This window comes from Drosophila mauritiana, chromosome 3R (assembly GCF_004382145.1).
Source record: "Drosophila mauritiana strain mau12 chromosome 3R, ASM438214v1, whole genome shotgun sequence".
Classification (NCBI taxonomy): domain Eukaryota; kingdom Metazoa; phylum Arthropoda; class Insecta; order Diptera; family Drosophilidae; genus Drosophila; species Drosophila mauritiana.
This window is the reverse complement of record NC_046670.1, coordinates 27,566,655-27,594,586: the sequence shown is the minus strand read 5'-3', so window position 1 is coordinate 27,594,586 and position 27,932 is coordinate 27,566,655. Positions and strand designations below refer to the sequence as shown.

At 45.7% G+C, this 27,932-nt stretch overlaps 1 protein-coding gene and 1 long non-coding RNA gene across 3 annotated transcripts; one reads left to right on the top strand and one right to left on the bottom strand.

The window, feature by feature from the left end:
• Positions 1-494: 494 nt before the first annotated feature.
• LOC117142960 (zinc finger protein 1) lies at positions 495-23,122 on the bottom strand. Of its 2 annotated transcripts, XM_033307287.1 has the most exons (5): positions 22,700-23,122; positions 15,580-15,743; positions 14,603-15,304; positions 3,408-5,403; positions 495-3,339 (listed from the first exon to the last, which is right to left on the bottom strand). In XM_033307287.1, exons 1-5 carry the CDS (start codon positions 22,794-22,796, stop codon positions 3,146-3,148), a joined length of 3,153 nt encoding a protein of 1,050 aa, XP_033163178.1. In that variant the 5' UTR covers positions 22,797-23,122; the 3' UTR covers positions 495-3,145. The 2 variants fall into 2 exon arrangements, with proteins under 2 accessions (XP_033163178.1, XP_033163179.1); XM_033307288.1 differs by lacking the exons at positions 14,603-15,304; positions 15,580-15,743; positions 22,700-23,122 and adding an exon at positions 5,703-6,019.
• LOC117142961 lies at positions 5,734-8,725 on the top strand. Its single transcript, XR_004459586.1, has 5 exons — positions 5,734-5,813; positions 5,887-6,195; positions 7,592-7,875; positions 7,934-8,181; positions 8,706-8,725. It is a non-coding gene; the product is annotated as an uncharacterized LOC117142961 (long non-coding RNA).
• Positions 23,123-27,932: the final 4,810 nt, after the last annotated feature.

The window sequence follows — 27,932 nt, the reverse complement described above, 5'->3', positions numbered from 1 at the left end:
ATTAACGGGGCAACTGGCGCCATCTAGTGGAGACTGTGTTCACTGGATATATTCGATATACAATGAATGCTCTGAACGTTACCATCGATTAATCTATTACAGACATGGTCACACTGATGTTAAAAGGCGCACTTTTTAAACTTGCTTAACTTCGCTTTTCTTCTTCAAAATTTAAAGGTAATTTTTGCAGAATTTGTTCAGCCTTCTCCCAAATTAACCCCGTAAATAACAAAGAGCTGCGCTTAAATTTTAATAATTTTTTTATTATTTTCACATTGTAAATTTAATAATTATAATAATTGTTTGTAAATTTATCAAGACAAAATTGTTTTATTCATTTATATGAATGCGCTTTTATCCACGTGGCTTAATTTGATTAAAATACATTTATGCGTAATATTTGAAATATAAGTTACTTGAATCGCTTTCATTCGTCTCTCAATATTCTCGGTTACTTTTTTCGGATGTTTGGCGGTGTTTTTTTGGTTTTTGGGTTTTGGTGTTCTCTGACGAGCAATAAAATGAACATTTGATGCCGTTTCAACGAGGTGCTTAACTTAGGGATCGCTATTGTTGGACATAAAGTAAAACAAATAATACAAGTGTACTGGACTTCCTGCTCCGCATATTTACACATAGAGTGGGCGAACAACTTTAACAGAGAGCGGGGATTTGAAAAGTTGAGGACTTGGGTGGTTGGGAACACATAAAACGATCCTCCGCCAGTTAAGTGTGTAGCGTATTTAAATAACTAACAATTGTTTATGTACGTGGGTGTTGTGTTGTGTAGTATAGTGTAGTGTGTATTTCATATAAGGCCCTAGAGTGCAAATATCCATCACAAACCACATAGTATTTGCGCTTAAAAATAAGTTCTCCTTTTAGTGTTTAAGTTAACATTTTGTTGTTGTTAAGGGGTTTCTTCAACTAGGCTAAGTATTTACGCGTGTAATAGTAATTATTGTTAAATTTATGCTAACGTGTGTGCGGCTGTATCCGAAATCTGAAGTATTCCAACTCGAGTTTAACAGTTTGCGCTTGTTTGCTTTTGCTTTTGGATTCTCTAGCTTTTGTTCTTGCGAAATAATTTACAAAAAATATATGTATGTACACATATATATACCGCCGATCGGCCTCCTGCCCGTTAAAATACAAGAATATAAAAACTAATTAAGTATTAAATGCATTTTTTTGTGAGTTTTTCTTCCTCTCGTTTTTTTTTTGCGTGTCTGGAAAAGCAAGAAAATCATGGGCGAAAATTCCTTGGACAAGTTAGACATCAAAAAGAAATGTTCGTTGTTCTGGAAACCTTGTTTTTCTTCAACTAATTTTAGTCTGCGGCTGAGTAAGAAACGATTTTAATTGAACTTTGACCTGACTTCTCTTCCTCTTGGCTAGCACGGCAATCGAAAGCATTATCAATTATTAGTCATAAATTTATTGTCATGGCAAACATTACGATAGTTAATAGGGGCTTTTTGGTTGGTTTCTTTTTCGATTTTTTCATTTTTGATTTTTGATTTTTACATTTAGTACGCACATGGAATTTTGCTAATAGATTTCGCGAGACTTTTCCAAATGATTTCTTTTCGCTTTACATGCTAGTTTTATGTGAATATTGTGAAACGTTTTAATCGTTAAATAATCCGTAATAAGGCCAAATTAAGTTTTTCTTTTAAATATTAGTTAGCATTAGTTTAGTTTAGTTTAGCATTAGATTTAGATTTAGATTTATTGGGTTGTCGAGTGGCAAGCGGCAGCCGGAGGCCTTAAATGCATGACGTGCACCTTCTGTGTGGGCGCGGCTCTGGCCAAATGGAATGATCTTGTAGGTGTTTGTGCTCATTTCGCGATTTAGGGGCAAGTTTAAATTTAAAGCGTAGTTCGAGAACGACTGGGGTTTTCCTTAAGTAAGTGAGCTTGAAACGCGCGGCAAGCGGTGGGTTTTCCATTTAACATAAACTATATACGAAATGGGGGCGATTGGGGCGTGGACTTTACAATGGGGTGGCTTTAATACAGAGTCGCTGCTTAATACTTTTGTATCTGGGTGTGTAGCTTGTATTGTCTGCTTGTATTTTCTTCATTTCATTTACTTTCTCTGCTTTCTTCTGCGTTGGTCCGGAGGTTGTGGGTGGAAATTCCTTTCGAGCGGTTGCGCAATGTCAACCCAGCCTGGCTTAACCGAAAACTAAAAGTTACAGCTTAAAAGAATACATAATCGTAGAAAATATACATGCACTCCATCAAGGAGTGAGCTCTTTACTAACGATCGAGTTTTGAGTATTCTGCAGCACTTGGTACTGGTCTCTCCAGCTCCTCAAACTAAAAGCTAAAACATTAATGCGTAAAAAAATAGATAAAACGATATCTTAGGCGAGTGGGGGCCAAACAAAATGATTCAGCCCCGCTCCAACTTAGGCGGTAAGCTAAGTTAAGGTAAACTAATAAAATACTAAGAACAAAGTGGTTGCAACATTGTAAAAATAATAAATTCGCTCAAACGAAAGGTTTTCAACTACGGCTTCTTACTTTTCCCCTGGCTATATGGCTATAAAAAATATTTCTCTCTTGCTTTTCTGACTCTGACTGGGTCTAAAGTGCATTTGGGGGTGTTTCTTTCAGTGTGTTCCTGCACATTTTGAGATTTTCTGTTCGTCGGTTTTTAAGTACAGCCTGTAAGTGCTGGCTTGGCTTGCTCGGCTCTCTCAGCTCAATTCTGAAACATCTTGGCGTTGAAGAAGTCGAAGGCGGGCGCGGACGTGGGCGTGGTCTGTGGCGGTGGCGGCGGCGGCAGCAGTCCCGCATGGTGGTGAAAGAACTGCGCCGCTGGGGGCTGGCCAAACCCGGAGCCAGAAAGCAATGGAGGCGGATGTGGAGCCGGCGGACGATGCGCCTGCTGGCTGGGTGGCGGCGGCAGCATCACTCCACCTCCATTCCAGGAGAGCCTGTGGTGCTGTTGCTGCTGCTGGAAGGCAGCCATGGCCGCCAGATGCGGATGGTGTGGGTGCTGATGATGCGGCGGGTACGGGGGGTTCCCCGCCGGAACCTGAACTCGACGACGGCCCCGGTTGCTGGCCGTCGCCGGCGGCGCTAGGGGATTGGCTCCTGGTTGGCAGGTGGGCGGCACTGAGGTGTCGCTTACCTATTCCCTGTAGGGCTTGCAGTAGGAATACCGGTGGTTCATGTGCTGGCTGTAGCTGCCCGAGTGCGAGAAGCGCTTCAGGCACTTGGAGCACTGGAAGGGCTTCTCGCCGCTGTGCAGACGCTTGTGCTCCGTGAGGTGGTGCTTGTGCTTGAAGGCCTTCGGGCAGTCCATGCACTGGTAGGGTCGTTGACCTGTTAGGGAAGATGCAAATCACGGAGTTAGTGGGGATTCTATGGTCATTGAAGTTCGTTCTACCCACCGGAATGCTCGTATTTGTGTCGCGCCAGCGAACTCTGCTTGGCGAAGGCCTTGTCGCACTGATCGCACACGTAGGGCAGATCGGGATCGCCAGCGTGTCCGTGGGTCTCCGCCTTGCCCCTCCGCGGTTTCGGTGGCATCAGGACGCCGGCGCCGAACTCGTCCTCGTGGGAGATGCGCGAGTCGTCGTCCCGCCACGAACGCTTCTCCGATCCGCCGGGACTCAAGCTGGTGCCCCGGTAGTCGGGCAGCTTAATACTGTTCATCAAGGCATGGTTGGAAGCGAAGTCTCCGCCCGGGCGCATCTTAAACAGCGCCTCCATGGGCAGCGACATGGGCAGCATGTAGGGAGGTAGTCCCGGAAAGGCCTGGCCACTCCGAGGAGTGGACTCCAGCTGGCTATTTGGGGGCGAAGGCGGCGGGGCAGCTCCAAAGTAGAGGGCTGCCGCGGATGACGGTGAAATCGAGGCCGGTGACATCGATGCGGATGTGGAGAACTTCCTGCTGAGATTGATTGCTTCGGGGTTGAGGGCTTCTCCCGACGGTGGAGCTATGTACGGAGGCGAGCTCTCACTCTTCGGCGTGAGGGGATCTCTCTTCACAGACAAGTCCAGCGGTTGATCCTCCCGGGTTAGAGATGTCTGGGAGTCATTGGGCACTGACGGTGCTGCGCCTGCCGCCTGGTTGTTCTGGAAACTCTGCATTTTGCGCTCCCTGGAGCGGTTGTTCTGGAACCACACTTGAACCACCCGGGGATCCAGCTGCAGACGGGCTGCTATCATTCGGAACTCATCCCTACTGGGTCGAGCGTTCAGGGAGTAGTGCTGCTTCAACTGCTGCTGCTGCTCCTCGTTGATGGCCGTTCGCACGCGGACTTTCCGCTCGCCACTCTCCTGCCGGGGCTCCTCCTCCACATCCATCTCCTCGTCTTCCTCATCCTCTTCGCTGGCGGAGGCCAAGACGAAGGACGTGGCCTGTTGCTGTTGGAAGTGCTGCTCCAGCTCCTCCTTGATCAGGCCACAAAGCACCTTCTCGTGCTGCACCAGCTCAGTGGGATGATTGAACTGCTTGGAGCAGCGACTGCAGCGCAGATCAGCGGCATGCTCCACTGGGGCGTGTTCTTGCACAGGAGTTTGACGTTCCTCTGCTACGTTCAGGGGCTCCTGCTCCTGCTTGATTGCTTGCGAGGAGGAACGGTAGCTCTCTGGAGCTGGAGAGGCTTCCCTGCTCTCTTCCCGCTTAATGGGAGTGGCTGCTTCGGTGGCCTCTGGCGTGGGTGCCCTCTCCTTGGTCTCCGGCTCCTCGATATCCATCACCAGCTTGGACTCATCGGGGGTCTCCTCCTCCTCATGCTGCTGCTTCTGCTGCTCCTCTCGCTCCTCCTCCCTCTGCTGCTGCCCGGCGGCCGAAAGTTGCAGCAGCCTCTGGATGCTGTAGGGATGCACCCGAGGATCCAGGCCAGCTGCAGCCGCCATAAAGTTGTGGGGAAAGGCCAGCAGGGCCGCGTTCATGTAGTTCGGATGGAATGGCGGGAAGGGCGCGGGTGCCGCACTTCCACCTTGCACCTGCGCATCGCTGGCGAAGTAGCTCATCGGATGGGGTAGTCCCGGCAGCGACGGCTGCTCCGGCAGCTTTCCCTTACCGTGATCGGAGGGCGATCGCCGGGATCCGGAGGATGTGGAACCCGGGCTCTTCTCCAGGCGCTTCAGCAGAGCGCGGTTGTTGTTCAGCTTGAGGCCCATGCTGATGCACTTCTTGGAGGTCATGTGGGAGGAGAAGCTGCCCGAGTGCGAGAACCGCTTGCCGCAGTTGTCGCATCCGAAGGGCTTCTCGCCGGAATGGATCCTCACGTGCTCCTTGAGGTGGTGCTTGAACTTGAAGGCCTTGTCGCACTCCTTGCACTTGAACTTCCGCAGCAGCGCACTCTCGTCGTGGCTGATCATGTGCCTCTGCAGGCGGTACACGTTCGCGAAGGCCTTGTGGCAGATGCGGCATGTCTGCAAATAAAAGGTAGAATGCGATTGTAGTGGGAACATGAGAAGGAGGCTCCTAATGCTACGAGTAGTAGGAAAACTAGATATGTATGTTATCCCTAGATACGCAGTACTAACTTCCTTCATTCGAAATTTATTGGAGGCATTTATGTCAATGAACTATTTAAATCTATTTGAAAAAAGTTTTCGATGCCGATAGTTTGCTGTTAAAAACTGCCACCTCTAGTTGGCAGCTTTCGCTGCCCACGCATCTTTCTGCCATTTCTCGCATTCTACGATCTTTTGTTTTTTCTCGCGGTTACCTTCTCGAGCGAAGAAGAGGAAGCCAGTAGGCAAGCGGCCGCCGACATTGTTGCTGGATTTTGGTGCCGTGCTGGGGGGAGTCAGGGGTAAAACGAAACACCAACGCACAGGTAATAAAAACTGTTTAAGACAACACGCGTATTTATTTGTTTTAAATTTAATGGCTTTCTAATTTGTTTCAAGGCGAGAGCTGCGACCACAAAAAAGCGGGCCAAATCCAAAGCGACCGCGGAAAACAGGCCATTTTTTTCTGCTCGTGTGTTTCTGAGTCGTAAAAGTGGACGTTTTGTGATTTCGTGATATTTGGTGAATTGTGCAAACGTTTTCGAATGAAAATACGCCGAAACTTCAATTAAACGCGGCAATGAAAATGAAGAAAAAGCGAACGCGCACAGCACGAACGAAGGCAAAGAAATGAAAGAAATGAAATGAAGAAGAGGACGAAAAAGACCGCGGAATGCTAGACAGAGATGGCGCTATTTTCCAGCGAAGGTAGGTTGTCACTCCAAAAGAAAAGAAACCAAACAAAAACAAAGCAAAAGCTGCCCTCAGCTGTTGCTGCCTTCCAATAAAAATTCCACTTCAATTGGAAAATTGCGACACAATAAACAAAAGTGCAGCGGGGAGCATCGAAAAAACATCAATATGTTTCAACAGCTGATGCTAATCAAATTTTCGGTTTTTCGGGGAGCGTTTTTGTTTGTGCTTTGATTTGTTTGGCAACAAATTGAACGCATCAAATAAAAAGGTGGAAATGGGAGTGGAAAGGAAAACGAAAGTGCAGCGCCGCTTTTCCCGCTTTCCCGACTTCCCGGCGTCTTCCACTTTTCCACTTAGCGGCTGCGTTGAAAGATTTGCGGTACTTTGGCGGACAGATGGCAACACGTGTTGTTGTCCCCCTCCCACCTTCGGTCGTGTGTGCTCGCGTGTTTATGTGTGTGTTGTTTACCGTTCAGCCGTTGAACTTTCCATTTATTGCCGTTTCACCTTCGTTTCCATCGTTTTTCAATTGTTATTCTTGCAAAATGCTTTATTTTCCAGATCGTAATCAGATCAAAAATCTAAATGCGATTCTAGGAATGGAATGATTCTCTTTTAATTCGTCGCCAGATAAATATGGCTTTTAAAGTCAAGTTCCACTGTACTGTCTTGGACTTTGTCCCTGATTTGGGGTTACGGTTACTCATGAGCTTCAATTAACGCACATTGCGCATTAGTCATTAACATCAACTCATAACCAATTTACCCACTCAGGATGAGATCACTCCGAAAAAACTATTAATATGTATTGTAATTAGTTTGTTCGTTAACGTGACACGGTGTTTATTGTTTTAGGCGTGTTGGAAAAAATAATAATACATTTATAGCGCGGGCCTTCTAATTTGTTTGTGCTGCTGCTGATGGTAAAAAGTGAACGGAAAATTCTCATCTCGTTTCGACAGCACTAACAGTTTCCGTTTCCGCTTGTTGTTTTACCTGTGACGTCACCCTTCACCCCATTCTCATTCTCCAGGAAAAGTTCCATTTTCGTGCGGCCATTTGTTTGTCAGGTGAGTGAGTGCGATAAATAGCTATAGTATAAAAATGGCCACCTGTTGGCTCACTCCCGCTCACAAACGCACTCATACATGCACACTCACACAAGCGCAGTTCAGAACCCGTTATCTCTCCACATGAAGTCGGGCTGTCTGCATCTCTCTCGCACGCATTCTCTTAATCAGGTTGTTCGGCTGTAAACAGCAATAACGCCTACCTAGAAATCAGAAACCATGGAACCACACAGCCTAGAAACATTACAGTGATAACTGGCTGTGACGAAAGATATTCATAAATGTAGAAGAGCATATTTTATATCAGTACATTAATATGTAACCTCTTTCCTTTTCAGATATTACCAACTCAAGCATAAATAGAGGTGTACGTGTAAAATCAACTCTCCATCTATCGAGTTTCTACTGTACACACCTCCCAGAGCGGACATTAAACCGCAAGAGCAGCTCACAATGGAAGCGCTTTGTTGTCGTCGGCGTTATCAATTAAATGTAAAGCGCGGCGCAGCGCAAACGAAATGGAAATGAAAATGGCAGCCGTGAGATACGCCACTCACACAGATACTATGTACAGATACTTGCATGTGCGTGTGTTCGTATGTGCTGCACACGTTTACAAAAGGTAAGTTCCATTTGCGATGCGTCAGCCGGATTCTTCTTATGCGCTTTTGTTGTTACAGTTTGTTATTATTATATTTGCGATGAGCGGAAATGCCAATTGAAGCTACCTTTAACAAAGCCCCATGAAGATGCCAGCCCCGGGGTTAACTACTGATGGACGGACAGACGGACGGATGGACAGACTGTGTGCATGACTCAAGTGTTTTTCAGGGGAGCCACTCGAGCCGAAGCTGAAAATTGATTGATTCCACTAAGCGACTGGCCCGCGCACATGGAAATGGAAGCTAAAACCACTCGAGTGTTCAAGGTACAGTCTAACCTCCGTGGCATTAGTGTCGATAAGCCACGCACACGTGCGTACTACGTCCGCTTCGATCGCCCCTTCTTTTACACATGTTGCTAGCTGCTTAATTAATTAAATTTCATCTGAAGCGTTCAAAATGTGAGAGGGAAAGCGATTGGGCTGGGTACACACGGAAAAACGATGTAGATTATGGACACTTTGGATGAAAAAGATGTGGTTTTAGTCCTTCGACTCGGATCAGACCGATAGAAGCAGTTGAGATAAATGTAATACCCACCCTACTTCTGCGTCTGGGTACTTTCACTGTTCACCTTAAGTTGACGCGGTTCAACTATGTACGCACATATGTATCAAGCGAGTCTTTCGGAGCTGATAAGCGCACACTATCACTATCAATCGATTTCGAAGAGGCGCGTGTGCTCGTAGACAATCGAACCGCCGAGCGGATCAGGGCCGGGATGTCGAGTGGGATGCGGATTAGGCGACCAAAACAATTACTAACCCCTCTCTATCTCTTCTCTTTGCAGATAACCTCGATCAGGTGAGTACAAAAATAAATATTACAAGTACTCTGAAAGCAGCGGGAGGCTGACTACTTATCAGCAACTTATCAGTGTGAAATGCCCAAATTCGAACGAAAACTAGCGACCACACGCAGTGGCAGCGTCTTCAAAGCGTTCGTCAAGTTTAATTGTACTGGGCGTAGTGTGCGGATGGTCCAGCAGTTGCATTTTAGCCTGGTTAATTGCGGGCGACAGGCCTTTTGGCTATAATTATAACGCATCGTAGGTGGGCGGCTGTATGTGGACCGGGCCGAAAATGGTGCGCCCCACCAATAGACAAATCAAACGAACGAGACACGCTAAGATAATGTCTCGGCGCGGACAGAAAGCTAATTTGTGAACGTATTTCACGATTGCTGGCTGAAAAATGCCTTATGCACTGAGTGACATGGGAATTTGGCCATAATAGCGCGCATAATTGGCCGTAAAAGATGATCGTCCAAAGGGAGATCGTTCGGCTTTCAAAGTGTCAACCCCAAAGGCAAGCCAAACAATGTTGACAAAATACCGAACGATGTCGAAGTGGGGGAATACTATGTATGGGGGTACATTGGGGCTCGAAAATCTATGGATTTTGGGATAGTAAAGAATGTTGGGTGGGATAACTTACATACACATGTTTATTTTGCTAATGAATTATCAAGCTAAATCCGGCTCAAAGGACCAAAACACATTGGTTTCCCTTGAAATGTAGCACTTGAGTCCTAAAGTTTTGGAACGCGCTGTATGCGGTTTGTCCGCATAGACTTGTCTATATTGTATCTGATAGATATAGAAGCGCACCTGTCGCCTGACGAAATGCGTAAACAAAAATAACAAAAAGCGACAAGCTCAAAGTTTCTGCTTCTGTTTTTGTTTTATTCTATGTGATTCTTTTGAGGTCAGGCAAATATAAAAAAAGCAGAATATTAACGACGCCACAATGAAATGTTTAGCGCAAAAAGATGAAACGAGGGAGAGGAACTCGAGTGAAAAATACGACGAACATAATAGTGTCTGATCTCTAACTGCTTTATAGCGAAATACGCGACCCAATTTTTAGCTTATCGCCTGGCAGCTGCCGCCCCACAAGAAAATAGTACCAAGACATCAGTGGACTACGACTGATTAGGCTTTTCAAATGAATGAAACCCCAAGTCGGGCCATTGACGTACCTTTCTGGGAAGGCAGAGAGAGGGAACTAATTGTAGTACCTCGTGGAATCGAGGAGGTCGGCGGGTTATCGCGGGAAAACCTGATAATCCGGAGGTAGAGCGCGGACTTCTGATCGGTTAATTTATTGTTTTTTGCCGAGGAACAATGAGGGATGCCATTACGTATTGCTGGGCGGGTTCATTAACTTTCCTCGGCGCGATCATCGCTGCATTAAGTCCATTGGGAAATTGATTAACACGCGCAGTTAACAGGGAAATACTTTTAGCCATTGCGGTCACTTCGCTGCCGCATTTCTCAATATTTTATGGCCGCTTTGTGCAGACGACAAACCCACACATACATATGGGGGATCTGCAGCAGCGCTGGGATTTAAAATTATTAATTTTCCATAAATCATCTCGAGTTCAGTCGGAGGCGCGGGTAAACATTTGCCCAAATTTCTGTTGCTGTTTCTGTCTGCGTTTCGTTTTCGATTTTCATTCGCCAACGCAGCGACAAATCAAATTTAATTGTTTATAAATAAAACGTTTTTCTCAATGATGAGGACGCCCTGATTTCGCCGTCAGCGAGAGAGCTGCGAAATTAGTTGCGTATTAGGAAAACATAAATTAGGCGACGCCGCGGTATAAATTAAATTTATCACTCTTGATAAAAGCCACTGTCTTGGGAAATTAAGGAAACGTGTCGCTGAAAAACATGATTTGCTGTCCCAGCAGATGCTGCGCTAAATTCGAAGTGTTGCGCTAACTTTTCCCAGTGTGGCTATCACTTTTAGCTGGAAGTAGTTTTAATCAGCCGTTCCAATGAAACGCTAAAAGCTGTGCCAGCTTGGCTCATGCTAATCTGGGTTTGTATTCACTTTCCAAGACCATTTTACAGTGTTGTAAGCGTCTGTTTAATGTACCAACCCTTTTAAGAACTTCACGAACTGCAATTTGAAACTTCTGCTGTGACTTTCTCAGGAGTCGTCTTCAAGTGCAATCTCTTCTCACAATCAGACTGCCCAATGAAATGTCAAGTGCTCCAGTATCACATCGTTCCGTGTTCCTTTAGCCCCTCGACTTTTGAATTCCCACTCTGCCTGCGCATTTCTCATTAAACATATCAAGTAACAACCGCACAATAAACGTCACAAGTGAAAAAACCCACGGGACTTGCAGCGAGGAAAGCGGAAAAGTCGGGGGAAATCGTCTGAGGAATTTCCATGTGAGAAACTGCGCCACAAGCGGAGCCACATAATTTATGGCCCTCACGGTGAAAGTTGATATAAATCTCAGGAGTAACTTAAAAATAAGAGAAAGAAATGAGCAAGAAGTTTTAACTGCAGTCGAGCGCCTGACATGTGGAGAAGGCAGGTGAAAAACCTGGGGAAAACCAGGGGATATCCTCGAGGAAACAGGAACTCCCAATGATGATGATGATGATGTGTTTAGGGGAATGGGAACCATAAAAAATGATCCTAAGACAGGGGTTTTCATTTGAGAAACTGAAGTGGAAATGGAGATGCTCCAATTAGAGTCATTTAAAAAACTAAAACAAACTAAAATGATTTGTAAGCGTGTAAATCGAGATTATGAGCGAATATAAATATCCTTTGCAACTAATTATAATATTTAAATGCCACTGACCATAAATCGTAGTCTCGCTGTGTTTAAAAGTTTTTTAATTTGTCTGCTTTAATTGCGAATAATTTTGAAACTTTTAACGGCAGCAAACGCCGGCTCCCCGTCACCTTTGACCTTACGGAGTACGCAGAAAAGCATAAAAATACATTTAAAAGTGGGTAGACGAGCAAATAAAGGGTTGAGCGAAATAAATTGCTATTAATTTTTCACTCGCTCCGTTCGTCAAGCGGCGCCCAAAAGACGACGACCCAATGTGGATATGTGGACTGGCAGCAGTGGCAGGACTCGCAGGATTCGCAGCACTCGCAGGACTACACCTAAAGTGCATATAATTTTTCAATTCGAATTGTCTGCGCCCTGCCCCAGTTTGTGGCGGCCAAAAAGGTGGCAAACCGGAAACGGAAGAGCGGAAGGCAGCAAGCCAACCCAGCAAATGAGTTGTGGCCAAAAAGTTGCAGCCATGTGCGTTTGCAGTTAAGCAAATATTTAATTGCTGCACTTTTTCTGCTGAAAGTTGGCCAGGACCTCTGCTTTTTTCGCCCGTAATTTATGGCCTGCCATTTGCTCGGCCGTCTGCCCCTTTCGACCAGCCCGCCCCCCTTCCCCCTCCGCGGTTTATGATGTTGACCTTAAAAACAAATGTTGAAATGTTGCATCAACAATGTTGGATTGATACGCCCACCCCGCTGCCCCCGCCGTCCAGTGTTGTCCAGCGCTTTAATGCCTTTTCAATAAAATTGTTGCCTACTTTTGTGAGTCGACAGCCTGATTTCCATAATGAGCCATTTGTCTCGCTGGCCGAGGGGCGGCATTATTGTTATTTCTGGCACTGTTTTTGTTTGCCGCATAATTAATTGTTTTCACACATAATAATTTAATACGGCGAACACGTGTAAAAGCCAATGGCCAACAATATTAAATAAATGCAATGTGCCACATCAATTATAATTGGTTTGTTCGTATAGTTTGCACACTTGGCCATGTGTCAATGTGGCTGTTGCCATTTTGGCCTTTTCGCATGTGTTTAAATGTTTAAATGTCATTAACGAAGCCGTAAATTATATGCAACCAGCGTGGCAACTGGTCGGGTGGCAAAGAGAGGCAACACACGCGGAGTTGCAACTCATAAACCTGCTCTTCAGCTCCAGGACTGGCCAACTTTATTAGCTTTTGGCCAGGCTGGCAATCATCGCGGCTTAGGTAAATATTAATAACGGCCAGCAGTCGTGAAAAGTGAAAAAAGGCAATAGAAGGGTAACTGTACAGTGGGCTAAGTTAGGATTTTTGAGTATATTCAAGCAGAAAGATGTATTCGAAATTCTTGGAAAATCTACAACTAAAAGAAGAGAATACATTTGAGTATGCCTACTATTCTTTACTATCAAGATACGATTATTCAGGTTACTCCCTTAGCAGCACTTTGCTCCACTGTTTGACGAAAAAACCTGAAATCTCATCTCGCATTTTTTCGGGGTGGTGTCAAACTTTTTCATTTCACTTGTGCTTTCTCCCCCCAAATGGGGAAGGTAAAAGATACAGCCCCCGAAAAAAGCATCATACACGAAAAACAACAACAAACTAGCCATATGAATTTATGACTAGCAGAGGTGGGGGAGAACTTTGGATGGAGACTGTATTCTGTATTGGGGGAGTGCAACAAAATTATAATTTATGTGGCTTTAATGGCCGCTGGGTAGCTCCAAGGTGAACCAGTGCCTGCTCCGCCTCTCCCTGTGACCCCTGACCCGTCTCCACTTTCTCCTTATCGCGTATGTGACGTACGAGGCAGGCCTGGGTATTTTCTTTTTACAACTCGTGTGCCGCCACATAAGGCCAAGATGGCGACGAAGGACAGGAAAAGCGGAGGCGAGTGGAAATCCAAGTGGGCGGGGTCGTGCGGTTAGGTGTTATCAGGTTCCACTTGCCTGAGGCAACATTCATTTCAATGCCTTATCACGCAGGCAGGCCTTAGAAAAAACAACAACTGCACAATTGGGAGTTATGAGCGTGTGACTGACAGTCTTCCCCCATATTTCTACATATTCCTACAAACACACACTTTTTATGCCCCTGTGATAACACCCCCAATTGTTTTTCCCCGTCGCCGCCATTGGGGAATTTCGTTTTTACTATTTTTCCTTCGGTCCGGTGAACGCCTACGTTTTATTTTTATGCCCCTTATCATAGTTTACTATTGTTTTGTTGTTGCCCCACGCCGATAAAACAAAAGTCGAATGGCGGTAGGCGGTAGGCGATAAGAGTGAGGCGCGTTTCTCGAACGCGTCTTTAAAAGTGCCAGTGCTCGAGGCGTGCACGGAGAAAAAAACCTTGGGGTCATATGTGAAAAAACTAAGTTCCAAGTGAGTAGTTCACTCTTAGTCACTATCGGGTGTGCTGTTTGCTTTTCGAAATATGTATATCTTCGCTACTTGCGTTGCTGTTTTTTGACGATTTGTCAACAGGAAATGTGCATAAGGTTGGCTCGGGATCCGGATCGGATGGCCTGGGGTTTGATTGGATGCCGTACTTGGCACCGCACTGCCGTTATCGGTTGGCTCATTTCCCGTTAGCCGCGAACAAAGCCCACGCATTGTGCTACGCCCGCCGTGATGTGTTCAAAGATCAAGTGCCCCCAGAACCACCTCCTCCCACCCCTGCCTGGGATTCTGACTCCGACTACGCATGAGCAGCGATCTCCAACACGTAAGAAGGCGAAGGGGATAAGAACAAGTAACTCCTCTTATCGGACGCTTCCAGGAATTTCGATCCTCGCACCGCATTCCGCAGGTTTAGTCACTGGGTTCCACGGCTCCTCGAGCTGATTGTCTAACCAGAAAACAATATTTTCGACATGTCGTGACTGACTCAAAGCTATTATCACTTCTCGGAAATATGCGTGTATATAAAATATTCCTAAATATTATTAGGTATACTATAAACTCTGCCTCATTCCCTACAGAACTTCAGCCTTGACATTCTTGCGATATCTCTACTCTTTAAATAGTTCTTTGGATATTACATTAGCACATTGATATGCTCTGTAAATGGGTCCTACTTCTGGATGGTTGTGTTTGAACTCACCTGGGAGACATTGCTGACCGCCGCCGGTCCGCAGGGCGAGTGGAGCTGCTCGTGCTGCTCGAGTTGCTCGCGGCTGGCGAAGGAGGCGGTGCACTGCATGCAGGGATAGGCGCCACTCAGGTCGCCGGTGGTGGAGCCCGGACTGGAGGTGGAGCGCGGGGCGCTGAGGTCCAGGTCGTAGGCGGAGTTGCTGCCCACGCTGCTGTTGCTGCCGGGCAGCTGCGGCGGCAGCAGTTGCTGCATGGCCATCTGATGCTGCTGCTGCTGGTGGTGGTGCTGCTGCTGGTGCTGCTGCTGTTGGCTGGGCGAGCTGGCGGTGCGGGCGGACTGCATGGCCAGGGAGGCGGCGGCGGCCATGAACTGGGCGTGCAGGTGGGGCGGCAGCTGGGGCGGCGGGTGCTGGAGCTGGGCGAAGAGGTCGCCGGGGGTGAGGGAGCCAGGTGAGCACATGGGCGACATTTTGTTGGCGCTGTTGTGGTTCTTGGCCAGCTCGCTGTTGTTGTTCATGGACTGGCTGCTGGTGCTGTTGTTGTTGGCGTTGGCGGTGCTGCTGTTGTTGTTGCTGGCCAGCGGCGACTTGGCGTACCGCCTGCTGCTGCCGCTCATGTTGCTCTGCTCGTCCTCGGCATCGCTCTCCGGCTGGGCAGCTCCGCAGTTCAGCTTGTCGTGTGGATGCTCGCTGGCAATGTGCTCGCTGAGGGACTGTGCAAGTGAAAAAGGATTTAAATTTATTACTTGATTAAGATGGCGCCTATCTGGCGTTTAACCCCATGAACTTAGCCCTATTATCTTCGAGTTCAACACCATAATCACTTGATATTTCCCCCACTTCAATCTTAAATGACGAAAGTTCTTTAATTGCGTAAGCTGAATTACTCTTAAATTACTGAAAACCAATTTACAAGAATTTGTTTTAATTGTTTTGTGTTTTTTAATCAGTAATAATTATTTGTACTGTTGGCTATCAAAAGTCTTACCTGATACTCGGTGAATCGCTTGTGGCACTGGGTGCACTTGACCAGGAAGGCATCTGCAGCGGCACCTGGCTGGTTGGGGTGGGCATCCTGGATCCCGCTGGATCCGGGATTGCTGTGCTTCGGCGACTGGTTGTGGTGGAGCAAAGTGGAGGCCAGCGAGGGAACTGCGGAGAGATGGGGAGGAAAACAAATTAACTGCCAGATCGTTTAAGAACCATAAAATATGCAAAAGGGAACTCGAAAACCAAATGAGAAGTATGGAGTGCTGGATGAGGTGCTGCAGAGTCCACAGAGAGAAATTATGGGCTAACTTACATATAAAGATGAGAAAAGTGCAAATTAAGAGCAGTGGGATGACTTGTTCAAAAAAGGAACTTTGGAGTAACTAAGAAAATGTATAGATTTAAAACTGAACGGTTGATTGAATCTTATTTTCTCTGTGTTCCCAAGAACTGGTGGATCGACTTAATTTCGTGGCAAATCAACTTCGCAGGCCTTCACGCAAGACTGAAATCCGTAGAGGCGATGATCTCATGGTTTCTTTCGATCCGCCACAGAAACCAAAAAAAGCAAAGAAAAGAAAACAGAAACGGGCAAAAGAACCGAAGAAAAGAAGTGGAAGAATTGAAGAACGCACGCACACTTGAGAGAGAAGAGTTGACTTAATCAGTTGAAAAAAGCGTTCAGCCATGGCGAAGAGAGGAAAGAGACGGGCTGTGTGGGGCAGACAGAGAGGCAAGACGCGGTCCCAGAAGATTGCTGTTGCTTTGTTCCCCCGAGGGTCACTCAATTGCCCTCTCGCTCGCGCTCTGAAACTTTGTATCTGTATCTGAGAAGGTGGAATACTTCACAAAATGGAGTTTCTGTTCTTTGGGTCTTCGGTTTGTTTTTCCTATAGAGTGAGTAGAGGGCACAACAGAGCGAGTCTTTGTTCCCATTGCCATTTGATCGCTACCTTAATTTAAGCCAATTAACTGGCGGCAGACGAAGACAGATACTCAGATACTGGAATACTGGAATACTCAGATGCGCGATACTCACATACGGGCACTGAATGAATGAACCCTGTTTTATCGCCACCTTTCTGCCAGAAGTATCTGTATCTGAGGGCGGTCGGTTCAATCAAGCGCAATCTACGAAAGTTCATTGCACGTTTTCACTTTCAATAGTTGCAATCTTAATTGATTTCGATGCGGGCTCCGATCAAAAATTAATTCCTTTTTGATGATGATGCTTCATCGCCGGATGCCTCCCACCTTCTCACTTAAGAAGCCATTAAAAGTCATTATAGGACAACAGCTGAGACACGTAGATCCATATCTTTGGATTCCGTATCTTCGGACTAAATGCTATGTATACAGAGAGATTATAATTTTGAGTCCAAGAATTTATATCGCCTGGTCCGCCTAATGACATTTTTATTGAAAGTTGTAAAACGACAACACTTTTTTATGGCCCTACATTTTGTTTCATCAGCATAATGTGCTGCAAAGGAAAATGCGCTAGTGGGGAAAACGTGGAGCTCAACAAGTGTGTCACCAGCTCATTTAGCCCAATCAATTCTTCATAACCGAGGAATTATTAACGCAATCGGTTTTACACTTTTGTTTTTCCGCCCCGTAACGCTGCTGAAATATTGAAAGTGTCCCGCAAATTAATTTCAATTTGTGCGCCGCCGAAACGAAGTGAAAAGGAATTTCTTGTATTTGTTTCTGTTATTTTCGGAACGGAACTCGAGCGTTTTTCGTGTATTTCTATAGGTTCGGTCTCATCTTTCGGTTTCAACTATTTTGCGGCCAACGCGGACCAATTGAAGTTGATTGATAGTGTTAGGTGTGGGGCGGAGAAATCGGAAGAGAGAGCGCCGGGCATTTGAATTCTTCCAAGAAGAAGGTATTTGAAATCTTCCATTTCAACCTGAACTTTATGGGCCCACGTTGGAAAGATACTATAGTCAGGCATTTTGAAAATACTTTCTAAAATTTAGAGATATGAAAATAAAAGCCACGAATCTCCTGCTTTGACAGTTGCCAAAATGTTGATTGGGGCATTATGTTTTTTATTTTTTAGGATGCTTGCGAGGGGGGACTTCTGGGGCAATTTATGTTCGGCCGCACGTTTGCCAAAAACAAAACCAAAACGCCAGCAATCAAAATCTAGCCGAGGGGAAATCTTCTGGAACGATGTCAAGTGTTTGCTGCCGATTCGGATTCTGTTTTTTTTTTGGTTCACCTGTGCGGTGGAAAACACGCGCAGCGAAAAATATTCGAAAATAGGGTAGATAAACGGATGTGGGGAGGTCTGAATATTATAAATAATACGTAGATGGGCAGGCGGCGTAAATCAATGGCAAAATAAGCGAGAAGAGATACATTTGTATCTGCAGCATGGACGGACACCCGAGATACACCCACTAATTTTATGCGCTCGTTTTTATTGCCAACTTTTATTAGCCAGACATATTTCGACTAAGCCCGGCTAATGCAAATTTATTTATTTCTCCTGCGCCGTTCTACGCTTTTGAAAATTCAACATTTTCATGCGAATAATTTATTTGCTCCCCGAATTTTCCACCTGACTTTCCCCAGCTTTTCCCCGCTGCCAGTGGCCAAAGTGTTTTTTAATATTTCACTGACAGCCGATTGTCACGACAATTTTCGGCGCTCCCGCGCCGACAGGTGAGGGAAATTCTTTGGGGCCCGGAAAATTGTTTAGCGATTGCTGACGCAGTTGCAGACAAATGGACGACAGGTGGCGCCCGCTGGCGAAGCGGGGTTCGATGATATTTAATGCAAATAAACATAAATTCTAGCACTTAATTATAAACAGACCTCCGGGCCTGCGCTCATTTGCAGTCAATGAACGTGGTTAGCATATTTATGATATAAATTGCCTGCAAATGAGAGCGAGTGCAAAAACACTTAGTACAGAGCTAGCTAATTGCCAGTGGAAAAACAAACCACGAAAAAAGGGGGAAAAGCGAAAAACGACACTATCAGACGGTCGCAATTAATTTGTAAATGAAAACCTGTGGGAAGGTTTACGGCTCAGTTGTTTGCCTCGTCCGGTTTCAGACGTGCGAATACTTATGGGCGCAATCGAGTGGAGAACGAGCCCGTCTCGAATCGAATCGAATCGGAATTCCAGGAGGGTCCAAGTCCGATCTCAAGTGGCAATCGGCTTTGGGCACAGCGCACATGTGAGCGGCATGTGGAGTTGTCCCGATAATCGCTCTAAATTTGGAATGCCCTTTCGAGGGCTTGCCTACCTAGAGATCCGTGCACTGAGAACAATTGCCAGCGAAAGATACGCATTATATGAAGGGGTTTCTGTATGTTCACTCCTCACTCCTTCGAAAATGTGGCTTGGAAGCACCAGTTTCTTGCAGTGTCGCACCTTTGCCCTGGTCTACTCTCCACTTTCGAATGGGCACAAAGGTGGCCACGTTGTGTGCCCCTTCAAGTGGCAAATGCAAAGGTGCAGATTCGGAGCCAGACGATCGCCTATAAATAGAGTTCTCCTTTCTGCCCTTTGCTTTATTTGTTTGTTCAGCAAGCTGATGCTGCGTGCTGCTTGCTGCTTGCTGCCTGCTGCATGTTGCACGTTGCACGTTGCTAGTTGCTGCTGCCACGTTTATTTTATATGTAGCATTTTGCTTTGCTGAGTGTGAAATTTTAATAGCCAAGCGAGCCGTGTCCGCGTTCGTGTCCCTGTCCTTTTTTCCCTGCATCTGCACACATGCACATATATAGTAGCTCTATCTGGAGGGTAGGGAAACATATGTGTCCCGGGGCGAACTATTTCTGCGATTTACCTTGAAAAAATATGCAGAACCGCGTGTGATGTCGTGGTGTGGGCGTTCTACGCTCTGAAATTGGAGTTGCAGTGCGTTGGCGAGCCGAAAGCAATTAGAGAAATATTCCACAGAGGTGTGTTCAAAGCAGGGAAAATCGTGGAGGAAATGCCCGGCCATCCATGAGATACTTTGGCATCTTGTTCCTCAAAGGGAGCGAAATAGTTACTTTAATTAGTTTGAATAATATGCAAAAAATCTTTATTCGCCATTTTAAAGAGATCTATAAAGCACTTTAACGATAGTAATGAGTTATTTGGAATTGCCTTATTAATATACATGTATAAATACCGAACTGAATACGAAAAACTGAAGCTTCAGCCAGCTGAAACGTACTTCATTAATTCAGCAAGTTACAACCAAAGTTGGGCTTAACTTGGCTAATTGATATTCACTTGGTCCTCTCGACTCGTGTATAAATTGTACGCCCTCGAAAAAAAACTCCGAAATAAAGCCCATCGAGTGCAATTGAAACTTTTTCAGCTGGCGCTACCACAATAGAGCTGTTGACTATTTTTGTTTATTTAAAACTTTTAACAATTATTGTGCAATTGTGCGAAATTTATTGCAATTGAACGCCAATCAGAAGGGAAGTGCCCCCCTGAACCCTCTCCGCCCACCATTTCATGGCTTTCCCCGGGTTTTCCACTCCGGTTTTTCTCAATGCCAGCAACCGTTAACCAAAATCGTTTACATGTTAAATTGTGCCTGCTCACTCCTTTTTTTAGAGCCTCCTTTTTGGCGCTGCAATTTTGCCTGCCCTTTGGCAACACCTTTTTTCAGGGGGGTTGCAAGGGGCGGGGGCTGGGAGCACCCTTTTGTTTGCGCCGATTTTTTGGCACTTTTTTTCGGGGGGCAGCACGGGTAGCAATTGTTGTCTCGTGGAGCGCGGCGGGCATTAAATAAATAAGAAAAAATATATTCGCAAGGAGGCGGGCTGCATTCCGTGCAATTTTCACTTTACAACTGTTTCAAAGTTATCTTTGTTTCAATTGTGTGCACGACGGCGGCAAAAAGCGAGCAGCAAAAAATATTGGCAAACAATTTACTTTTTGGCAAAATGCGAAATAAAAGTAAAATGTGGCAAATAATTTGCCCAAAGCTGCGGCAGGTTGAACACGGAATAAAGGGAATCTGCAGCAGGATATCAAAGAGGACTTTCCCCTCATTGATTTATTGTCCTTTTGTGTTTGTTGCAAATGGGGAGCTTCCCTTCTCTATATTTTTTTTGCTCTGTAGCTCAATTGCAATTTAAAGACACAGTCTGTTTATTTTGGGCAAAGTCGGGCCGAAGTCTCCAACTCCACTTGAGATAGGCATCGGCAAAATTAATCATCTTTGCATGCCAGTTGCCAGATAGTTTGTGGGGCCAAGTTTGTTTAATTTCGATTACCAGCTGGCGGCCAGAGTCCTGTGCTCGGCGAAAGATGCAGGATGAGCCGGCCAGGAGTTATAAATGGCAGCACCGACAGCACCAGCATATAAAACTGACATCCACTGACAGCAGCCAAAATGATTAATTAGACAGGAGGCAATCTTGGCGCTGGAACACACTAGGTATTCCCAATCGAAGATGCAAATGTCAGATAAATGTTTAATTTCTGCTCAGTGTGAAGATGGGTGAAAATGGAAATGGAAATCAGCGCTGATTTAGTGGCTAAATACATAGAGTATATTTAGCAAAGGGGCGTAGTCGAAGGTGATAACAGGCGACAGGTTTTCGCCAGGGCGAAATCTTTGATTTACGGCATTTTGGAGCCGTTTCGAAATGCGACACAACACACGCCGAGCAGCCGGAAAATTAGTACAACTTGACTAGCTGGCTGGCTGGCTGGCTGACTGGCTGGCGTTTTCCCCCGGCTTTTCCAAAAGCCCAGCGAACAGCATTTCGTATGTTGCCGGCGATTAATATCCATCGCAGTCGCAGCTGCCCAGCGCCATCAAGCGGCTCGGTTTGGTCAGGGAAGAGATGGAAAACAACCGGAAAGTATACGGATCGGAGATACGTATGTGGGCCAACCTGTGCGCAGCCATCTCTGATCGATTAGCCAAACTATCGTGTTCGATGGCTTTTAGTTCCGCCCACAGAGAACGGAGCTGCTTAAATAGCCATAAATTATAATTTATGGCTGCGGTGTTGCCTCCGTTTCCACCGAACATGTGCAATTAATCCGTCTCCTTAGCTGGCTTATCAATTGTCAGCGGCGGAGTGGACCGGCACCGGCCGAATCGTGGGCGTTCCCCGCATTGCGCCATCCCCAATGCTCCCCGCTAAGCGTTTTCAATTAATTTCGGCTCTTTCACACCTTCCATTTCAGCCGATGAGCTCTGCCCACTGACAGTTTTATGCTTTGTTTACACTCGATAAACAGAGTGGCAGCGACCAGCAATATGGCCATAAAACAGGTTCTTCAAGGGAGGTGCGGCCTGCGTGGTAATGATGGTGTTGGCCAAGTTAGCTACCTGTCGTCTGCTTTCAACCTGCGCATGCGGTTTTCCTGCTCAGGGGTAGCTGCTACCTGGTTCTCGGTGGGTGGAGATTACTGGCAAGGCGGCGGTGCTGTTTCGGCGGTGCCAACAAATCAAATTGAGATGTGGCTGCAATTGGTCGGCGGCCACTGGGAGGAACTGAGAGGAGGCTATGCCTCGAGGGCAGGGAATAATGCCATTATTCAAGATCGACTGGCCGTCTGTCATGCGTGAAGAGCGTGCTATGGCCAAGATATATAAGAAATCGAATGATCTGCCATGTTAACCCTTACTAAATTTAACTATATATAGTTATGGCTCATGGAAAAGGACTTTAATAGCTAGAAACTATCGAATGATTATAGTTCGAAAACAAAAGCGCATAGAAGTCGCACAAAGTGACCCACTTTTCTCTCGGTGTGCTGATCGAGCAAACTTTTTCGGGCTCGCTCTTCTTTTTGAGAACCGGAGCCCGTTCTCTGCGTAGGAGTAGGTAAGGGTAATTCGAGCCCTGCCCCGATCCTTACTCGCTGTTTATGAGTTTGTTTTTCTATAGCTTCTCATTCTTACGATCCCCTGAGGTGGAGACCACACATACACCCAAGATGGCGGATGGGTTCTGGGAAACTGCTAAGCTTGCATGTGCCTCTTTATTGAATCTTCAAATCGAAGCTACCGAGACTTGGCGCGCGAATCTCTCGAACACAAAGTTCTACGGCACGGCTGGCTGATAATGGAGGCGGGTTGGGTATGAATCACCCGAGATCTGCGCTCCAGATCCGCGTTCTGATCACTTACACTGCATGGCGAAGGGGGAGGTGGAGGGCATGCTCTGCTGAATGATGGTATCCTCTTGGCCGAAACGTGAAGACGACGGCGCCAGACAGGACAACATTTGGAATGCTTGTTGCAACACTTGCTCTACTTTGATGCGGATAGTTTGCTTGGCTAGTTGGCTAGTGGGTTCTTCTGGGCTGGGCGTTATTTCTTTCTTATAGAGCACACACGTGTGGCGGCCATTTGGGCAAGGGCCTTGGGTTTTTATCTTTCGAACATGGGAAACACTGGGATTTTTCTTCGCGATGCGCCGCTGCGAGTGTCGCGTTTGTTTTTATTTTGTGGGCGATTTCACAGATCTGCGTTCTATATCTGCGTGATTCTACTGTGTGCTGCTCAGAGTTTTCTCTGTGGGGGAGCGACGCGTGTGCTGCCGTCGCGACGTCTACGATGCAACTGAATTCAGAGTTCTAACTTTCGCAGCATCAAGCCAAATCCGAGACCGAAACAGAGACCGACGTCCTCTACCGAATCCGTCGGATGCGAACTGAGCGTTTCGGGCGAGGGCCATACGGGGTTCTACGGGGTTTCCACGGAGAGCGAGTGAGAGAGGGCGGCGCTGCTTGTGTGTGTGCTCCGTGCCACCACCAGCATAATATAACGGTGTAACGGTTCACCGTTCCGATGTACGAGGTGATTCGGGCGGGGGTAGTGTGTTGGTGCTCTAATGCTCTGATGGGGGGTGTGTTGGTGGTGGTGCCAGAGCAGCGAGAGCGCTTTCTACTTAACATAACAGCTCGCTGTTATCGCATATCGTAAATGTTAGGCGCTGTTAGTGCCTCTCCTCTCGTAGTCCCGTGACGTAAGCACTACGTAAGGGTGGCCCCTTCTGTTCATCGCGCTGCTCGTAAACATATGGCCGTTATGCGGGATTTGACTATATTAACATTTGCCCAAATTTCGGTTTTATTGATAAAGCGACTTATGAGTCTTTCCATTAACTTTTCCGCCAACCATCAAATTTATTTCGGTGTTATTTCGTTAATACTCTGTGCTGCTGGGTATCAATATTAAAGTGTAGAGCTTAAGTGATTTACATATTTAATTGTTATGATTAGGAAATATTTTCAATAAACAGTTTAATACTCAGAAATAAATGCGAATCAACAGACATTCCCAGAATAGAACAGCAATAAACTTGTTAATTATATACTTTTATTATAACTTTTCAAGTTCTTCTGATGAATCAAGTTTATGGCAAAATATTCCCCGTGTGGGAGTTACACACATATGTATGCATATCGCTATGATTAATTCCCCACTCAAGAAAGCTTTCGATCGTTTTTCTTTCGGGGAAATTTGGCGGTGGGATAAAGGGGATTTTTTCCAGGGAATCCCTTAACCCTTTCCTGGCCACATCGCTGCGTTAACGGACGAAACTCATTTGCACTTGCGATCGCAAAATTTCCTCTGCTGCGATTTCCGAGTAAGAAATACCGAAATCGTTCCGCGATTGCCACACATTAATGACATCGTTTGCTGATGGGCGAGTTCTTGAGAATGTCCATCAATGGACACGTCTACAAAATGACAGAAGAACAGAGATCCAAGAGATCCCGGAGAAGCGAAGAATTCTAACGAAGAGAGGAGAATGCGAGTGGCTTGTTTCTTTGGCTCCATCAACAAGTTTTGGAGGCCCCTTGGGATATTGCTTTTTTTGTACTTTATAGTTTGCTGCTCAAAGAAAGATATATATTTGAAAACTTAAAATACAAATGGATAAAAAGATATTTTTGGTATAATTTCCGTTATCGAAAAAAAACAAAAATACTCTCTTTGATAAAAAGCAAAAACAAAAAAACAAAAGGCGGACTCGACAACATAATAAACAATTTGTACATTAATTTTTAATGCGGTTAACATGTGTTCCCCCTCTCCCTCGCACACCCATACACTCCCAAACGCGGTCGCTACGTGTGTGTAAGTGTAAAATAGGTGGAGCTTCATAATTTTCTCACTTGAAACGTACTGCCATGAGCGGGAAAGAGAGCGCCGGCGGTGCAAGCGAGAGAGAGAGAGAGAGAGATAGCGATGGAGAGGCCGCTTTTTTGTTGCCTCGCAATTATTTTGTATGTTATGTATGTTAATTAGTTGCCGTTCACTCGCGTGCGCGTGTGTTGAGTATCTGTGTGAGGTGGCGTGGGTGTTTAATGAGAAGCGAGCAAGGTGCGCACATTGGTCGTCCATCGGTTGCACCTGTTGCGCTCGCTCGATTGGCGGAAAAGCCCCAGGGAAAATTGGAGGCTGATGAAGTGGGGAAATGACTCATAAACATATATGCGAAAATAAACCAGAATAGATATTTATGCCTTTTCTGCAAAATAATGCATCTCTTTCAAAAAGGGCTAACTTAGCTCGTACCTCCCCGAGTTTTGTAGATCTTAATCCGCCTTCATATTTCATATGTATATATTTTTAATCAGGATCAGGACGATTGCTGTTTCCCAGCACTTCCTGTTCCCCCAGGAGTTGCCCTCATTAACCACGTAATTGACACACATCCGAATCGAAATTCATCCGAGTTGAAGGGCGAGTACCTTCAATTACCACGTCCCGCATTCGCACTCGAGGATTCGCTTCCCAGGCTCGCGAAGGCAACACCCACTGTAAGTTCTTCATTTAAATTGGATTTGTCGATCATTTTCCGATTGCCACTCGCTTGTGCTTCTTCGACTTCGAAATTCTCACCCACCGCTGCTGGTACCCACATAAAATAGTGTTAGCTAAGTACTTTCGGTGGTTCCGCATTGACGTCATCGACGGAGGAATCAATTAATTTCACTTTACAATCGACGGATCGCCGAGAAGTGAGCAAAGGACTCTGGGAAAAGGCAATCCTTTTCGGGGTGTTGGCTGTAAATCTCAGATCTCCAGATGGGTCATCGCATTCCCACACTCCTTGGGATTGAATTGCATGCATGTTTCTCGTTTTTCCACAATTTTTAATTAGCAGTAAACTTTGCGCGGCCCCGAAAAACAAAAGAACCCGAAACCAATTCAATTCGAAACCGAACCGAAAAGTAATGACAGCATAAATACTTTTCAGAATGTGGTGGTTCTATATGGCATATAAAGTGGTGTGGTGGTGGTGCTGGCCTCGGTGGTGCAGAGTGATGCACATTTTTGGGGTCGCCACAAACATCGGACTCTCGGCATCGGAATCGAAATCTCAAGTGTCCTCTGTTCTGCGGCCGCCTTTGCCTCATTTCGTTTAACACTTTATGTGACATTTAAGTGGCGGCGGGGAAATGTCAAATTTCCTCATCGTCCCCAAAATGCATGTACAGCGGTCTAAGCCCCATTTCCCCCTCTATTTTTCAAGGGTTAGAACTTGATTGGGGCGGTGGCTTTAGTCAAGTGTGTGGTTCTTGTGTGGGAAGATTTTCCCCCTCGTGAAAAGTGCTCGTCCCAGGCGCAAAGTGCGATTCCTGGTTTGATTTTCGTGTCTTGGAAATAATGAAATATCACAAGCAGAGATGGTTACAGTTGCCACTAATTTAGGCAATTAATTAAATGTAGAAAATCATTAATATGTAACCTTTAGGCTTATATTTATCAAAATTTTCAGTGAACTATTCATTAAGACAATTTGATTGACTCACACTAGCGCCCTGCTTGCCTGCTTTCTTTCTCCTCTAATCCTTTCAGTTGATCCTTGAAGTGTGCCAACAACAACTGTTATCCTTGACAACCCGAACAACATCATCATCATCCTAAACGTTGTCAGAGCGATCATCGTTATCTGTTTTCATAACTGTCAATTGTTGACTTTTGTTTCGAACTGCATTTGAATGTCGGCGCACAGCCTTAAACCCCGTGCCCATTTTCATTCACGAAAAGAAAAGCAGCTGGAAAAGGTCCTTGCGGGAAAGAGAGGGCAGATATATTGGAAATATTTGGGCACGTGTGCGTTGTATGGCATTGATTTTGTGGTTCGGCTTTTGTAGTCCTAAGCAGCCTAACGGTTTACCTGAACTATCGAGGGAAATACTGTAAAATAAGGGCTTGAAAACGTAGAGGAGTGAGTTTTCCGAATGAGATAAGAAGTGAGTGAGAGCTAAAGAGAGATCGAAGTTTACCCGCATATTTTGGAAAACTTTACCGTTTCCCCACTCGAATCCGGTAATTTAATATTTTCTAGACCGTGTTTATTTTACGCAAAAACTGTTTGCGTTGCGTTCGAGGGAAATTAACGAAAATTGAAACAGATACTAGGGCACACGTCACAGGACTCACGCTCAGCTGAGCAAATACTTGAGTCGGTTCTCGAAAAGGTTGCGGACACGTCCTTCAAATAGATGTAACATTAGCTGCTAAAAGGTTAAACACTCCGTTGGCCAGGAAATCTCGAAAAGCTAATAAAAAATGCAAAACGAAAGTGCAGCCATCTCCGCCGCTGTAGAAACAATATTCAAAGTATAAAAATAATAATAAATCCCATTTGGCCGCCGGCAGCCCGTTCAATGAAAACAATAACAAACAGGCAAAGGATCAGGACACGCTCGCCAACCGAAGTTTACCTTGATGCGGCCGCATCAGCGGACAAAGTGAACAAACAAATAAGCAAATGAACGCTCGCCGAAAAAGCACAATAATAAAAATACAAAAAAATTAAGCAAGCAGCAGTGGGAAGCGAGATTGCGGCACGCGTCTGACGACCTACCACAGGACAAAGGAAAAATCCAGGACTCGCGAGCGGAGAAATCGAGCAGCAAAATCAGAGCGATTCAGACTCGTACAGTGGGGCCAAACCGGAAAATAGTTAAGTTATTCGATCGGATTTAATACGAGAACCAAAAGTAGTATTTTAAATTAACCTTAGCATATATAAAAAATAATCGACATTCTCAAATGCCTGTTATAAGATACAATTAAGGAATTTCAAGTTCTGAACATTCTAATGTTTTCGTTGCACTTCTGCAACAACCTTAGACCACTGTACCCGACCAGCAACCAGCTAACGGGCGAAAAAAACAAGTTTCAGTCACCTTTTTTCGGTGATTGGTGGTGGATTCTTTGGTTGGCAGTCAGACAGAAGACAAAAGTCAGTCACATGTGCACATGGACCATGGAACATGGGACACGGGGTTTAGAGGGATGAGGAGGCCAGGACTTCCACCTTTCGGCTGCTGCTGTTGTTCTTTCACCTCAATTGCAGCAGGAACTGGAATCGAGATCGCATTGTTGACATCAT

What these genes read in the sequence shown, in the direction of transcription:
- LOC117142960 (XM_033307287.1), bottom strand. Translation starts at nt 22,796, where the DNA reads ATGTTGTCCTGTCTGGCGCCGTCGTCTTCACGTTTCGGCCAAGAGGAT. An exon ending in AGCGATTCACCGAGTATCAG is followed by an intron (nt 15,305 to 15,579) that starts GTAAGACTTTTG and finishes TCACTTGCACAG; the next exon opens with TCCCTCAGCGAGCACATTGC. An exon ending in CGGTCAGCAATGTCTCCCAG is followed by an intron (nt 5,404 to 14,602) that starts GTGAGTTCAAAC and finishes TTTTATTTGCAG; the next exon opens with ACATGCCGCATCTGCCACAA.